This window comes from Podarcis liolepis, assembly GCF_965112155.1.
Source record: "Podarcis liolepis genome assembly, chromosome: 4".
Classification (NCBI taxonomy): domain Eukaryota; kingdom Metazoa; phylum Chordata; class Lepidosauria; order Squamata; family Lacertidae; genus Podarcis; species Podarcis liolepis.
Genome location: NC_139558.1, coordinates 79,186,653 through 79,203,706, shown reverse-complemented (window position 1 = coordinate 79,203,706; position 17,054 = coordinate 79,186,653). Strand labels below are relative to the sequence as shown.

Here is a 17,054-nt window from a genome sequence, read left to right as displayed (position 1 = left end):
TTTTGGGAATCTCTGTTATAAAAGGGAACACCCATGCAGTGCAAATCCCAGTAGAAGAATAGATTGACTTTCTTATATCCTCCAACTCAATGAGCATTTTAGTGTTGGCTCTGGGGGTGGGTGGAGGAAGAAGGGGAGGGGAACCACCCACACAAGAGCAGCAGATGGAAAGGAAAACATTTCGCCGTCTTCTCTGCAGTGTAAGGATAAAATGTGCTGGATATATAAATGAAAATTAATCCCTTTCAAGTAAATACCTGAAGGTTGAACACATTTCCTATGCCACTGGAGGTGTATATCAGAAGGGAAGACAAAACTGAGAAAACTTCTGCCAAGGATGGGGAACCTGTGGCACTTTCTGCAGTTCTTGGACTCCCAGAAGCCTCAGCTATTCGTGGGCGATCATGACGGGAGCTGAAGACCAACAACATCTGCAGGACCACAGATTCCTCCACCTGTGACTCATAGCTTGCTCTTGGGTTGCTGCTTTACTATTATCCAACCATCTCCAACCGCATTTGCATACATAAAAAACCAAATCTCTGAATAGAAGCATAGTTGGAATACAAGAATTAGCAGAGTAAGAGTATTAGTAAGACTCACTAAATGGCCATTACACTGAAACAGGAAGTTTGAGGCTGTTCAAACTCGGGACATAACGTAGACCTCATTGGTCCTCACCTCAAATGTTCCCAAGCTTCAAGTGCGCCATTGGTGTGGCAACACTGCTGACTCTCAGTACATCAGAAGCCTCTGGGCATAGAACCAGGCAGAGGGCCTTCTCGGTAGTGGTGCCCGCCCTGTGGAACAACCACCCATCAGATGTCAAGGAAATAAACAACTATCTGACTTTTAGAAGACATCTGAAGGCAACCCTGTACTGGGAAATTTTTCATGTCTAATGTTTTGCATAGATGGGCAGGGTATAATAATAATAATAATAATAATAATAATAATAATAATATAATAATAATAATAATAATAATAATAATAATAATAATAATAATGTAGTACAGTGCAAGGGCATCACAGACACACTGTGTCAAGTCTCCCATGTGTTTCTCGAACAGGCCCAAATAGCTTAGGCAGTAGTGGACCCTTGATCCACAGCCAGCCACTCAAGCTCTGCAATTTGTGAAGTTAAGATGTAATGGAAATGAAAGCAAATATTCAAGAGTTGCTGAGAATAATGGAACAATGCTGGGAAGCTAGCAAGGAGACCTTTAGCACATAATAAAGAAGTGTAACACAGTCTATTCCACTGTCTAACAGCTCTTACTGTCAGAAAGTTCTTTCTAATGTTTAGTCGGAATCTCCTTTCTTGTAACTTGAATCCATTGGTTCAGATCCTACCCTCTGGAGCAGGAGAAAAGAAGTTCACTCCATCTTCCATGTGACAGCCCTCGAGATATTTAAATATGGCTATCATATCTCCTCTCAGTCTCCTCATTTCCATGTTAAACATACCCAGCTCCTTCAACCATTCCTCATAAGGTTTGGTTTCCAGACCCTTGATCATCTTGGTCGCCCTCATCTGCACACATTCCAGTTTGTCAATATCCTTCTTAAATTGTGGCGCTCAGAACTGGACACAGTACTCCAGGTGTGATCTGGCTATGGCAGAATAGAACAGTACTATGACTTCCCTTGAACAGGACACAAGACTTCTGTTCATGCAGCCTAGAATAGAATTATATTTTTTTTGCTGCTGCATCACTGTGTTGACTAATGTTAAGCCTGTGGTCTCCTAGGACTCTGAGATCCATGAGCGTAGCCAGGATTTTTGTTGGGGGGCAGAACTGCCGTGACTGGTCAGTTAGTTAAGTATTTCTTTTGTTTTACTTGATTGGGGGAGCATCTGCACCCCCCCCGGCAACGCCCATACCGAGATCCTTTTCACACATACTACTGGCAAGACATGTGTCATCGTCCCCGCCCTATATTTGTGCAACTGGTTCTTCCTGCCAAGGGTAGAACCTGACATTTGTCCCTATTGAAATTCATTTTGTCTTCAATGACACTGGCTTGCCTTTCCAGTTGGGTGTCCACTGCAAATTTGATGAGCATCCCCTCAGTTTCAAATCTGAGGGGAATCCCCTCAGTTCCTTCATCCAAGATATAAAGATGCTGAACACCCCACATGTCACTTTTTCCCAGGTCATGTTAAGTCTGCAAACAGACAAGCCAACAACTTGTAGTTACAAGACATTGACCCACCCCCTGGAAATTATTATTGCAGATATCAATGCTTGGAATAGCCTCTCTTCCCTGTAGTCTTACTTCTCAAAGCTGACACCACAAAATAGAAATCAAACAGTTATTTAAAAGCCCTCCTCTATAAGACCCGTATTGTACATGTACATGCCAGCTTTGTACAGAAACCTTCCCTTCCCTTCTCCCTCTATCACCAGGGATAAGCTTCATTTCTGCGCCTTACATTTGGTATGCATGGCCAGCCTCTCTCTAATGTTGCGTTTCAGTTGTGCTTTGACAGCCCTGATTGCTAATTAGTCTCTGCCTTCTGCTGAATGCTTAATAAATATAAGTAACTGTACATGGATTTATAGTACAAGCAGGCTACTCTAGATAGAGCTCATATTTATTTACTGTTTAGATTTATACACATTATCCAGGTGGCTTGCAATAAAATATTTTATACAACACACATCTTAATACATTGAAGTAAGCTAATCACAGCTACTTAAGACTAGCAACCACATCGTATAAATGAATGGACATAACTGTCATAATCTGGCACATTTCTGATGTAGATGTGGTAGTGCTTTTGATGCAATTATCCCTAGCCCACCTTCTGCCTAATTTACTTTCCATCACACACACGTGTGTGTGTGTGTGTGTGTGTGTGTGTGTGTGTGAGTAAGAGAGAGAGATAGAAAAATAATAGCAGTTCAGTGCACAAGCTATTGCACATTCTAGTCAAGAGATTATGAATGGCGACACACAAGCAACCACACACCTAAAAGCATATCCAAATGAAATCAAACAATGGTTTTCATTCCCATTTGATGCCCATCACCAAGGATTTCCAAGACATTGTGCAGGGTTTCCATGGATATCCAATTACGATGGGGCACAGAAGCAGAAAACTCCATGGAAATAAATGGGCAGATATTTCAGAAGAAACAATATCCTGGTTAAAACTTCAAAAGTACAGCCTTCGACCCATTCTGTTTTTATTATTTGGGAGTGAAATTTGCATAATAACAAACACTCCAACAGAGCAATCCCAATTGCCTGTTGCTGTCATGGTGGCTTTGCTGAGCCACCAATGCCTCCACAGTCTGGTCACTCATCAGGACTGCCATGCAGAGGAAATAAAGGGTTAAATTCGAAGTCCTTGAACTGCACGGTCCCATTTCTAAATAGCCCTCCCTCCAGGTTTGCTACATACAGGGGCAAAAAACAGGCAGGTTAAATGCATAAGGGCATTTAAAATCTCATTTAATTTGTCCCACAGGACCTAGCTTGGAGATTGCGACTGTGTAATAGATGTGAGCGGCCCCCAGTGACAGTTTTTCAGAGGATTCAGGGAATAGTTGTGGATTAATAGGATGGAGACTTCTCAAGCCTCTCTCTTTAAAATCATCCCCAAAGTTCATTGGAGTTTAGCCTGCAGGAGGATCAGACAAGCCATTAGGCCACACTTGCTTATAATGCTTCAAGAGCATGATAGAGTCTGCATTGCAATGGCCCAGGTCACTTAGGGACTTTGCTATATTACTGCAGTGCACCACCACCTCCCCTGCCAGCCTCTTGATGCTCTGCTAAACTCATCATTACTGTGAATCAGCAAATATGCCGCATGCTGTTATGTTTAGTGTTTCAGACTTAGTGCTGAAACTGGCAAGCTGTTAGCACTTCATCTGGCTTTATCATTTTGTCGGCAAGGGAAAAGAAACCTTACTCCCTTTCCTTGAGACGCAAAAATATGCTTATGTTAACAACTGTATTTTGTCGTTTAACAACAACTTTACAAGGAAAGAGTTTGTCCTGTAAGGCTTGTCAGCACAATTGTTCATAGTGAAAGCGCAGTGAGTACTTCAGAATTAACTCACATTCCATCTTATGAGCACATATATTACTTCCCAACTTGTACACGTTTGATTCATATTGTTAGGCAGTCCCTAAACAGGGACGTGGGTGATGCTGTGGATTAAACCACAGAGCCTAGGACTTGCTGATCAGAAGGTCAGCGGTTCGAATCCCCGCAGCGGGGTGAGCTCCTGTTGCTCGGTCCCTGCTCCTGCCAACCTAGCAGTTTGAAAGCACGTCAAAGTGCAAGTAGATAAATAGGTACCGCTCTTGCGGGAAGGTAAATAGTGTTTCCGTGCGCTGCTCTGGTTCGCCAGAACCGGCTTAGTCATGCTAGCCACATGACCCGGAAGCTGTATGCCAGCTCCCTCGGCCAATAAAGTGAGATGAGCGCCGCAACGCCAGAGTCGGTCACGACTGGACCTAATGCTAACCTAATGCTGACCTAATGCTAACCTAATGCTAACCTAATGCTGACCTAAAAGGTCAGGGGTACCTTTACCTTACCTTTAAACAGTGGAACTCTCCTCCCAGTGGTGCATCTAGCCTTGTATAGCTTTTGCTGTATGCTGAAGACACTTCTCTTTACCCTGGCCTTTTACAGTTAAGATATACCCACGTCTTTTGCTGAAAATTATATTGGTCTGTTTTGACTGGAATGGCTTTACTTGTTCTTTTCATTGTAACTGTTTCACAGAGTGGTTTAGCAAGCCGCTCTGGGAGGTCCCCCCCCCCGACAGTTAAGAATGGCTGCAGCAAGAGTTAACAGGGGGGGCTTCATAATACTGCTCCATGAAGCACCTCCCCCCCTCCTTTAAAAGAAGGTGGGACTTGAGGTGAGTAGTGAGGGGATAGGTGAAGGGGCGGTGTGAAGGGAGGGGGTTGTTTAAGTGGGGAGGGGGGCACTGGCAAAAGAGTTGGCGGGTAGGTGGTGTTGGCAAATGGAATGAGCAGGGGAGGAAGCTCCTGGGATTTTATATTGTTGTAACCAGCTCTGAGACTTCATGGTAAAGGGCAGGTAAATAAGTTAGTTAATTAATTAATTAATTAATTTGAAAGCTGGTTCTCGTGGTATTTGGGATACAACGTAGAGGATCATGAGTGAAAGCAAATGAGAGCACAGTCAGGAATTTAGACCGTGTTGTTGTTGTTTAGTCATTTAGTTGTGTCTGACTCTTCGTGACCCTGTGGACCAGAGCACGCCAGGCACTCCTGTCTTCCACTGCCTCCCACAGTTTGGTCAAACTCATGTTCATAGCTTCGAGAACACTGTCCAACCATCTCGTCCTCTGCCGTCCCCTTCTCCTTGCGCCCTCAATCTTTCCCAACATCAGGGTCTTTTCCAGGGAGTCTTCTCTTCTCGTGAGGTGGCCAAAGTATTGGAGCCTCAGTTTCACGATCTGTCCTTCCAGTGAACACTCAGGGCTGATTTCCTTAAGAATGGAGAGGTTTGATCTTCTTGTAGTCCATGGGACTCTCAAGAGTCTCCTCCAGCACCATAATTCAAAAAAATCAATTCTTCGGCAATCAGCCTTCTTTATGGTCCAGCTCTCACTTCCATACATCACTACCGGGATTTAACTATACGGACCTTTGTTGACAAACTCCATGGACCAAGACAACAGGCATTTAGACGGTAGTGGGAAGCAAAAACTTCTCATGTTAGGATCTGGGGAAGGTGAACATGTAAGAACCAGTTGTGATGCTTGCTTTCTCCCTCTCATTCCTCAGCAGCACTTTGGTGCTGCAGAGTTGGGAGTTGCCAATTTCCGATTAAAAAAAATTCCGGTACCAGGATAAGATCAGTAGGAGGCACACAAGGGTGAAGTCCGGCTAGGCTCCAGCGGTAGTAGAGCTCACAGCAAGGCTGGGCTTACGTTTCAGTGTGTTTAGCCTGATTTTGCAGTCTGTAAGCATAGCAGATGGTGAACTACTTCTCTTTTGCATTCACCACAGTTTTGCAGTGGGGTGTGGGGGAACTGATCAGAACTCCCTTACTCCCATTTAATGGCAGACATCGTCCCCTCCCATAGAATGTCTGAGCAGAAGGGAAAATTACAGCTGCCACAGAAACATGGCTGCCAGCGAGGGCCTCTGAGGGAAGCAACTTTCCAGTGCTGATCACCTGTTAGATGAAATTGACTGGGGAGGAATGCAAAGGCCACATCGAAGCATTTCCTACCTGCATTAAAGACTGGGCTGATTATCCCCCCTCTGAGCATCATTTATGCCTTTTTCATAACATATGTAATCATTAAATGCACAGAATATTACTCACAAGCCATACACACGCATTAAAACACTGGCTAATTACTTTATGGTAGAGTTATAAGCAACGTTATTGGAACACTGTATTGAAATAAAATCCATTTCTGGTGCGTAATCACATTTCTGTCAATTCCTAGTATACCATAAAAGGTTTCCCTGAGGAACTGGAATGGCTGTATGCAGCTGCAGCTTTTCTTAGAAAACATTTTAAGTATTCTGATAAACATATTGGAAGGTCTTTTGGAAAGCACAGGAAATAGCGTGCCAAGCATATCGGTTTATTTATTTTTTTAAAGTTAAAGGAAATGCAAATGAAACGGGCCGGCCATACAAAAAGAAGCAGTTTCCCCTTCCATAAAATGGAATGTTTGGGGGGAGGTTTGGAAAGAGCAGAGGGTCAGTGCAAACTATGCAGGCAACCTCTTGTTCTGACTGGACTGTTAGCCTTGATCATGTCACAGAACGAAGGCGGAGAGGGCAAGGCTGTCTCAGTTCCCAAACGTCTTACCCTGGCCAAGCCTCCTTGGTTTGGCCTTAGGAAAGAGTTTGAAGCTTGGGACTGCCATCTACTGAGGAAAGAAAAATGCTGGCCTTGTCCTAGAACTTCCTTGATCCTGCACTGTGTTGTCATTCTGTGCAACTCCTCCAGCACTAAAAACAGCAGGGTTGCCGCTCAATTGAAGAGATCTTAGCTGAATGATGAAATAAAATTTTCATCCATTAACTGATTAAACCTGCTTAGGTTTTGCACACGACTAAAACAAAAGTTGGGGGGGGGGGAGCACACACTATTTGTTCAAGTGGAGTTTGTATGCGTCATCACAAACAGACATGTTCTGGGAAGAAACATTCCCTCTTGTGTGAGAATGTGAGGGGAAGCCTCTTCTGAAATAGAAAGCTGCTTTGTGCAACACATTCGGGCTGCATTCTGACTGTGTTTCATCCAGTTTTCCTGACGTATCCTTAGCCGATCACTCCTGTGGTTTGTGAAAAGCCTCTTCTGGAAATCTAGTGGAATCTAGCAGAGGTGGAATCTAGTGGAATTCATGATGTGAAAAGCCTCTTCTGGAAATCTAGTGGAATCTAGCAGAGGTTTAGCGCTCATTTCCATGTGAATTGCTTCAAAAAAGGTGTCCCCATGGAACCCCATTAACCTGGAAAATCACATCATGAGTTTTGTGCTGCAATCTTCCTGCAATTTTCATGTGATGAAATATGGGGCGGCAATATTCTGGCCTACAGTTCTTTCCTGCCATTTTAATGAGCAAATCATGCAGGGTGCAGAAGCATTTTTGCACATAAAGAGTGGTGATATGTCCCACGGTGCCCACAGTTGTGTCACACCACACCCACGAGTGTGAATGAAATTTAGTGCAACATTGGCAGTACAGTGGTACCTCGGGTTAAGTACTTAATTCGTTCCGGAGGTCCGTTCTTAACCTGAAACTGTACTTAACCTGAAGCACCACTTTAGCTAATGGGGCCTTCTGCTGCTGCCGCTCCGCCGGAGCCTGATTTCTGTTCTTATCCTGAAGAAAAGTTCTTAACCTGAACACTATTTCTGGGTTAGCGGAGTGTGTAACCTGAAGCGTATGTAACGTGAAGCGTATGTAACCCGAGGTACCACTGTATGTTGATCAAACAGGCACAGTTCCATAATGCAACAGGTACAGTATACAATTTAAAAGGAACGTTGGCTAGCAGGACATAAGCAGTAGCATTAAAAACAGGAAAATAAACACAATAATAAGCCCTAAATCTTACACTGGATGCTTAGAACCTCTTACTCTGGAATATAACTATAATGGAGAAAATTCTGCATGAATTTCAACAGGAACTAAAAACTCCAGGCACTTTTTATATGATTTGGCATTCCTTTACGACATACACAGCGGAACCATCATTTTCAAGACAACATTCGTCACAAGCAATGCTATTTTTCTAGAAAAAGAGGTACCTAAACTCACCATGAACACCTCCCTTGTTCTCTTATAATGGCAATTATGCCCACCTGAGAAGTGCCAGAACTGAGTTCTGGTGAGTTCCAGCTGAAAAAAAGCCCTTGTCACAAGCCTGACAAATCTGGAACTATACTTGATGAACTGCTAAAATTGATAGTCTTTACTTGTACTTTGTTTTTTTTTTTAACTCATGTGCAACTACTCATTCCACATGCTTATTTTATAATTTTGTTTTTCATCTTTTTTTGTCTGCTGTTATAATTGTTTTCTCTGTTTTAGATACATTATAACATAAAATAATAATAGGAAACTTTACAAAAAAAAAAAAAGGCATGGAAAGATCAAGCAGAAGAAGCATAAAAGTCATCCATCAGAGTATCCAAGATCTATTCAGTATGAAAACCAAGTTACAAAAAAGTAATAGATGCATTACTTAAAAAAAATAAAAATCCAAGAGAGCAAATCACAAAAGCCAACCCTGCAAATGGTGTAGATAATTCAAGAAACAACCAGAGAAAATAGTTCATGACTAAATCCAAACAACTCATTTAGAGTTGTTCAGAATAACATAAGCATAATATAAGCATAATATCAGAATAATATAAGCATATTTTCCCCTCTGCAAGTACCAAACTGGCATTCAAAAGATAGACTCATAACATATAGTAGATAAAACGTAATGTGCACAAAAATAACAGTTGGGACAATTACGGAGAAAACTATGTTTTTTGATTAACAACAATAGCATTTTGTTGACATGACAGTAAAAGTGGCTCAACAAGAGAACTGCCAATTAAGACCTCCGTTTTCCAGGTCTGAGCTATCCAACGTGCTAAATCAGCATCTTTGTCAGCATTTACACACACCAGCTCTTGACACTGGCTGCAAAAAAATAAATAAAAGGGGTATCCTCATCTGCTGATACCTTAGTTATAGTTGTTCTTCAAATAGGTGAATAATATAATTTTTGAACAAAAGGCGTGCTGGCGCATGACAATTTGAGCTATGCAAAACCACAGGGTTTAAGCTAGCTGGTTCAAGCTAGTTACCCAGGCAAAATCCACTTGTATGGTTAAAAGTCAGCTGTTCTTTTAAACTTGACTTAGCATTATTTTTAGAATATTAGCTTTACTTTTAAGGGGTTTTTATGTTTAACACAGAAACTGTTCCAAGCACCATGCATGCACCATTAGGCTTCAAAAACTGCAATTCTCGTGACTGTGTGTGAGGTTTATTTGCTTGCTTGCTTGCTTGCTTGCTTGCTTATTTCTGTACTGTCTTATATGCATCCTAATCTTTTCCAAGCCATACCCACTGACCTTGGAGGGAGAGATGGTCAGTCAGGCATTGGGGGTCCTGAGCCATATAAGGATTTAAAGGTTAAAACCATCACTCCGAACTGGGCTCAGAAACATAATGGCAACCAGGGTAACTGTGCCAGAATGGGTGCCATTTGGTCAGAACTGCCTAATTCCTGCCAGCAATCTGGCTACTGCATTCTGCACCAGATGCACTTTCTGAATCGTATTCAAAAGCAACCCCACATTGCAGAAATATAACCTAGAGGTTACTAGAGCGCAGACTGCTGAACCCAAGTTACCTCTGTCTATAGGTAGAGAAGTGACTGAGCCATTAGTCAAAGCTGGTCGGAGGCACAATGTTCCACTGAAGTGACCTGTGCCTCAAGCAACAGTAACAGATCCAGGACAACCCTCAAGCTATGGACCTGCGCCTTTTAAAATTGAAAACACAGGGCAGGTATGTAATGACCTCTCCACAGTCTGTGGTGATATTTTGTTGCTTGCTGCACCATGATGTGACAACTGCAAATTCTTTGCACATTTTCTTCTGACACACTGACAGCAGCTTTGCTTTTGTGACAAGAATTGTGGTAAACTCCTCATCTTTATTTTATCTGTCAGTACTGTTAAATGCCCTGGATAACGTGCCCGCTACTACCAGAACATTTTCTTGTCTAATATTCAATAGTTCAAGTCTTGCAGCAGAGGCTGGAAAAAGAAAATCATGTCTGAATCCTGGGAGAGACAGGTACCAGCACTTGCTGAACAATATGTTGCTAGGGCCCTGTGCTCAGTTTCTGCCTTCTACTGGCCTTCTACAGATGGACAGACTGAGCATTTTACAGCCACTGACCAAGGCCAGAGCTTCCTTTTCTGTCTGTGCACATCAACGCTCTTTTTATGAGGGAGTCTTCAAGCATATGCCATTGGTTTCCAAGAACCATTGTACTTCTCCAAATATCACTGCTCCCATTCTCTTTTTGGAGTTATCCATTGACAATCTGGTTTATGTTATGTTCCAAACACAGTTGTTTAGTACATGACCTGCTTTGATTACGGTAACTGCTTCAGCTTTCAAAAAAATAATAATCAGTGCAAAAACATTCACAGTTTTCCAGTAAGGCTTATAGGCTGACTGGGTGAGCATAAAGATTAGGTATGAAATTTGCAGCAAAATTCACCATTCCTAAAAATGTGTCCTGAGCACACCCAGCTCAAGGAGGACCAATGGCCAGTAGTTTAATTCATTATTGACAAAGCACAAGCTTACAGTAGCTTCTAAGGTGCACCAAACACACAAACACACTTCTGGCAACTAAGCAGCTGCCATTCCCTTCCCAGGCTTGCGCTCTGAGCTGGACGGTTGGAGCAACAGTGTAACCATGCTTCCACCCAAACGTAAGTTCCCGTGTCTGAAGGGCACACACAAGCAAACCTGTGACTTCACCCACATGGAAGGTGCCATTGTGCCTGCCTCTTCAAGTCCTTCCTGATCCTGGGAGACAGCGGGAAAAGGGCTGGAGGGGATTCTACTGGCCTGATTCTCCCAGGAACTGTCTACTTCTTTGTCTCCACCTTCTGGGACACCTCCCTTTCCAGCCCTGGCTCCTGCCTCGTGGGAGGAACAAAACCCCACAAATCACTGATTCCTTCCGCTGGATCAGTCTTGAACATCCCTGCCTCCACCACACACTCCTCAGAGCCCTGCCAGTCCCTGACAATATGCCTTCTTATCTTCTCATGGTGATGTTTTTGAGACATCCTGTATTTGCCAACATGCATCTTCTCCATCTCAGATTTTTAATCTGAGCCAAAAATGAATTCAGGGGGCTTGTACTGTTTCGAAGTAGGCATTAAAAGCTCCCCAACCCTCGGTTGAGAGAAATGGGGGGGGGGTGTTTGGTAATGAATAAAATATAAAATATAAACCAGAACAAGCCTGTCCAGAACTGCAGCAGTTGCACCCATGCACAGATGGCAAGCCACTTCAAAATGCCTGGTACCCACTCTTTTACCATGCACTCCTATATTCCCTCCTAAAAAGTACATGGAAATAATTCATGAGCAGTAGAATGGTTCATCATGAGTTACCACCCCCATCATTCTGCCTGGACACTGAGGTTCCCTCACTGCAAGAAGCAAAGCTACAGGGAACCAGGAGAGGGCATTCTCGGTAGTGGCGCCCGCCCTGTGGAACGCCCTCCCATCAGATGTCAAAGAGATAAACAACTACCTGAGATTTAGAAGACACCTGAAGGCAGCCCTGTTTAGGGAAGCTTTTAATGTGTGACATTTTAATGTATTTTTAATCTTTGTTGGAAGCTGCCCAGCGTGGCTGGGGAGGCCCAGCCAGAAGTGTGGGGTACAAATAAATAATAATAATAATAATAATAATAATAATAATAATAATAATAATAATAATTACCATGACGGCTCCCATTTTGCTCCTTTCCTGTCGTGTTTGGGAGCAACAATCCCTTGTTTAGTGTTACATCAGATGTGATGCTAAACCAGGGATTGTGGTTTGTTCCTCCTCTTTGTGCAGGGGGAAGAGCAAAGTGGGAGCAAGCTCTGCATTCACAACAAACAACTGACTATAGTTTAGTGTGACATGTGAACTAAATATAATAACAACGAGTGACCTACCTGCTTTTTCTCTGTTCAACTCCTGAGACAGCATCTGCAAGAAAGAATTACGTTTCTTAGTTGGCAAAACATTTTGTTTCCTTTCGAAATAGCAGAGGCACCCAAAGTAAAAGAGGATATTAAATTCTGAGATATCACCATCGTTGTCTGACCAACTCTAATGCTGCAAAACAAAAGGTACCGATAATGATTTTTTTGTGAACTCACAGATGGCTGCCAAATATGGTTTTAATTAAAGGCTCGACCTATAGTTGTAAACAGATATTTACTCATTTGAAATACTTATGTCCCTTTTTTCCTTCTGGGTGCTGAGATCCCTAAGGTGGCTTACACCACGAACAGTATTAAAACACTAATATAATGTTAAAACACCGAAACAAAGACAGTGTGTCAGATAAAAAAAGAGCCAACTTTAAAATGCTGAGGGACAATACAGTTGAATATTGTGAGGCAGACTGTATATACAAGTGTACAGGTGAAATGGCTAGAGCTCATGTGTGTGGAATTTGGTGATGTTAGTTCTTCCAATAACACAGCGTTCTCAATGTCTCCTTATGTAGGTAAATCCCTGAGCACTCAAAACATTTGAGGCTAGCGCCTGAGAACACTAACCTTTTTGTCCCTTCACGGGGCTGGCACCTATAATATCTGGTGCCTAGGAATGTGAAACATTTCTCAAGTATTAGGGGCTCAGATTTTTTATTTTTTATTTTAAATCAAGTTGTCTTCTCAAGTATTAGGGGCTCTGATTTTTTATTTTAAATCAAGATGTCTTCTCTGAATGATTTACTGCACATTAGGCACACACTCGTTTTTATGGTCTGCTCTACAATGTTTGAGTGATGTGGCTAACAGAGTGATCTGATCACCTTCAACTTCCATAGTGCCCAGTGGTATTTTTCTAGAAAAAGAGGGGGCCAGAACTCACCATGAACACCTCCCTTGTTCTCTTAGAATGGCAATGGCGTCTACCTGAGAGATGCCGGAACTGAGTTTCGTTGAGTTCTGGCTGATAAAAAGCCCTGATAGTTCCATCGGTAAACTGTGGGGGTTTTATTTTGTCATAATAAGGCTTGTGATTTTAAAATTTCCATGGAAATATTGACGCAGAACAAGCAGTTTTGAAATTACATAAATATGTGCCACAGTTGTCTTAGTTCTCTTTGAGTGTGTGTCAGCCCCCGTCATCCAGCGCTGCCTCCTACGATTTCTGGTTCTTTTTGTGAAATTGTACCAACAAAAAATACAGTTATGTCTCTTGACCAATTCCAAATGGGAACACAAAACCTGACAGATGAAAAGTAATTTATAGAAATAATGTCTTATAGGAAATGGCACTCGTGGAACACTAGGACAGCAATTTATCTAAGCTGAATGGAAAGCATCAGCCTGAGCCATAGAAACTATGAATGAGCATGACCCCAATTGTGTGGGGGGAAACCTGACAGCATCTGCAAATATGACTAATAATGGCACACACAAGAATTTAGATTTAGTGCTTTTACAGGACGCCTCAAAACAGTACTAAGAGTACCAACAGCAGTAAATATATTATTATATTGCAATAATATGTTTATTTAAAGGTAAAGGAACCCCTGACCATTAGGTTCAGTTGCGGACGACTCTGGGGTTGCAGCGCACATCTCGCTTTATTGGCCGAGGGAGCCGACATACAGCTTCCAGGTCATGTGGACAGCATGACTAAACCGCTTCTGGTGAACCAGAGCAGTGCACGGAAACGCCGTCTATCTTCCCGCCAGAGCGGTACCTATTTATCTATTTGCACTTTGACGTGCTTTCAAACTGCTAGGTGGACAGGAGCAGGGACCGAGCAACGGGAGCTCACCCCATCAAGGGCATTCAAACCGCCGACCTTCTGATCGGCAAGCCCTAAGCTCTGTGGTTTAGACCACAGCGCCATCCACATCCATATATATGTTTATTTACTCAGAAGCAATTCTCACTGAGTCCAAAAGGTCTTACTTTCAAATAAATGTGTATAGGGTTTCACTGTCTAATTTGCTTATGGCAGTTAAAAAAATAAGCAGCAGCCAAGCAAATTTTAAAATTCTTAATTCCGTTTTCTTTCTTGCTGAGATTTGGAAGCTCTGACCACAGCTGAGTTACTCCTGATTTACCTGAATAAGAAAATAACAGTTGTTTCTCTTAGCTTTGTATAAAATTGTCTCAAGCCAATACTCTTATTTCCTAGGTTTGCCAAAGTCTGAGTACCAAATCTCTGGTTGCCAACCTGGTGCCCATGAGATCAGTGGTGCCCTTGAATTCTGCTGGTGCCCACAAAGCCTCTAAGTACATAGAGCCAAAGGAGAAAGCTGGAAGAGCACTTTTCTCTTTTCAAGACTCCTGAGCAGTGATTGGGAAAGTGATTGAGTTAGGCCGAGATGGAAGTGACCTGGGAGACTGATGGAGCAGCCAGAGGGAGAAAGTAGGGTGCCACAGGATTCGGAGGGAGAGAAGGTGATATACAAGGCATGCATGTAAGCTGAATCCCATAAAACTGAACCTCTTGAAATTGCATCATTTAAAATGGGTCCTCTCCTGCCAACTTCAAATCACAGAACTGTAAAAATCACAGATTCAGAGCTTTCCAGATGCCCACAGATGAGTTGTGCGATTTGTTGATGGTTTGGTTGTCATCCCACGTAAAAATCATTACCAGGTGCGCTTCCAATTGACGTTTTTGTGGTGCTGTCAAGTAGAGCACCTATGATTCCGCCCACCTCTGTGCAGTCTACTAATATAAGCTTTTATTTGACAGAAGTTTTAGAATGTATAATCATGCAAATTCCAGAGGATCTGTTGTAATTCTGCTAGATTCCACTTTTACCCAAACCTCATAGAAAAACAAAGTGTGTGTGCTTTCTTGATATCTCTCATGGGTGTGTAATGAGGAGATGGGGCCATGGCATTCTTTCAATATTACTATTATTACTATTACTATTACTATTACTATTACTATTACTATTATTATTATTATTATTATTATTATTATTATTTTATATACCACCCTATAACTGGAGGTCTCAGGGTGGTTCACAGAACAAAATCAAAATATGAAACCACAAAATATATAATGATATATATCAGCATATAATCAAAATATATAATTATATATACCGTATTTTTCGTCCCATAGGACGCACCTAGTTTTTTTGGGGGGGAAATAAAGGAATTTCCCCCCCCCTTTATTTCCCCCCCAAAAGCAGGTCGGGGAAACCAAACCAGGTCGAGGAACAGCGAGATGGCGGAACTGCACCTCCCTGCTGTCCCCCGAGCTTGTGGGGCTGGCCCATGTCTGCCCGGCGCGAGGGGCGCTCTGCTTCAGGGCGCCCCTCGCGCTGGGCGGCAGACTGCTATCCGCAGCGTGGGGAGCTTTGCGGGGAACTCCTGCAAGGCTCCCCATGCTGCGGATGTCTGCCGGGCGCAGGGGGCGCTCTGCTTCAGGGCGCCCCTCGCGCTGGGCGGCAGGCTGTATCCGCAGTGTGGGGAGCCCTGCGGGGAACTCCTGCAAGGGTCCCCACGCTGCGGATGTCTGCTGGGCGCAGGGGGTGCTCTGCTTCAGGGCGCCCCTCGCGCTGGGCGGCAGGCTGTATCCGCAGTGTGGGGAGCCCTGCGGGGAACTCCTGCAAGGCTCCCCACGCTGCGGATGTCTGCCGGGTGCAGGGGGCACTCTGCTTCAGGGCGCCCCTCGCGCTGGGCGGCAGGCTGCTATCCGCAGCGTGGGGAGCCTTGCGGGGAACTCCTGCAAGGCTCCACACGCTGCGGATGTCTGCCGGGCGCAGGGGGCGCTCTGCTTCAGGGCGCCCCTCACGCGGGGCAGCAGGCTGCTATCCGCAGGGTGGGGAGCTTTGTGGGGATCTCCTGCAAGGCTCCCCACGCTGCGGATGTCTGCCCGGCGCGGGGGCGCTCTGCTTCAGGGCGCCCCTCGCGCGGGGCGGCAGGCTGCTATCCGCAGCGTGGGGAGCTTTGTGGGGATCTCCTGCAAGGCTCCCCACGCTGCGGATGTCTGCCGGGCGCAGGGGGCGCTCTGCTTCAGGGCGCCCCTCGCTCTGGGCGGCAGGCTGCTATCCGCAGCGTGGGGAGCTTTGTGGGGATCTCCTGCAAGGCTCCCCACGCTGCAGATGTCTGCCGGGCGCAGGGGGCGCTCTGCTTCAGGGCGCCCCTCGCGCTGGGTGGCAGGCTGCTATCCGCAGCGTGGGGAGCTTTGTGGGGATCTCCTGCAAGGCTCCCCATGCTGCAGATGTCTGCCGGGTGCAGGGGGCGCTCCGCTTCAGGGCGCCCCTCGCGCTGGGTGGCAGGCTGCTATCTGCAGCCTAGACAGCCCTGCGGGACCTCCCACAGGGCTGCCTAGGCTGCGGATGTCTTCCTGAAGCCTGGAGAGCGAGAGGGGTCGGTGCGCACCGACCCCTCTCGCTCTCCAAGCTTCAGCAAAAGCCTGCATTCGCCCCATAGGATGCACCCAGATTTCCCCTTCATTTTTGGAGGGGGAAAAGTGCGTCCTATAGGGTGAAAAATACGGTAATCAGAAATATAAAATTCCAGATATTCACACAGGCCCCAAAAGGGTGGAAACCCCTGGAACTCATAGGCTTCCCCGTGGCTAACAGCAGTTTTGGGACACAATTTAAATCAGGAAAACACGAGGTTTAATACAGGAGGTGTATCTGACAATTAAGAATGCCTGGCCAGATAGATCTGTTACCATCTGGATGTATTAGCAGATAAAGTAGCAATGACTGAAGATATTTGCCTCACATTTTGGTTAAACTCAATAAGATGCAAAATCACTACACAAGTTCCTCCT

General features: G+C 44.4%; 1 protein-coding gene across 2 annotated transcripts in view; it reads right to left on the bottom strand.

Moving 5' to 3' along the window:
- The window catches only part of STARD13 (StAR related lipid transfer domain containing 13), a 242,495-nt gene that overhangs the window by 161,981 nt on the left and 63,460 nt on the right, over positions 1-17,054 (bottom strand). For both annotated transcript variants that reach the window (XM_083498861.1, XM_083498862.1), the window contains exon 3: positions 12,230-12,263. In XM_083498861.1, coding sequence (XP_083354987.1) covers positions 12,230-12,263 — 34 coding nt within the window. The remainder of the gene's footprint in view (positions 1-12,229; positions 12,264-17,054) is intronic.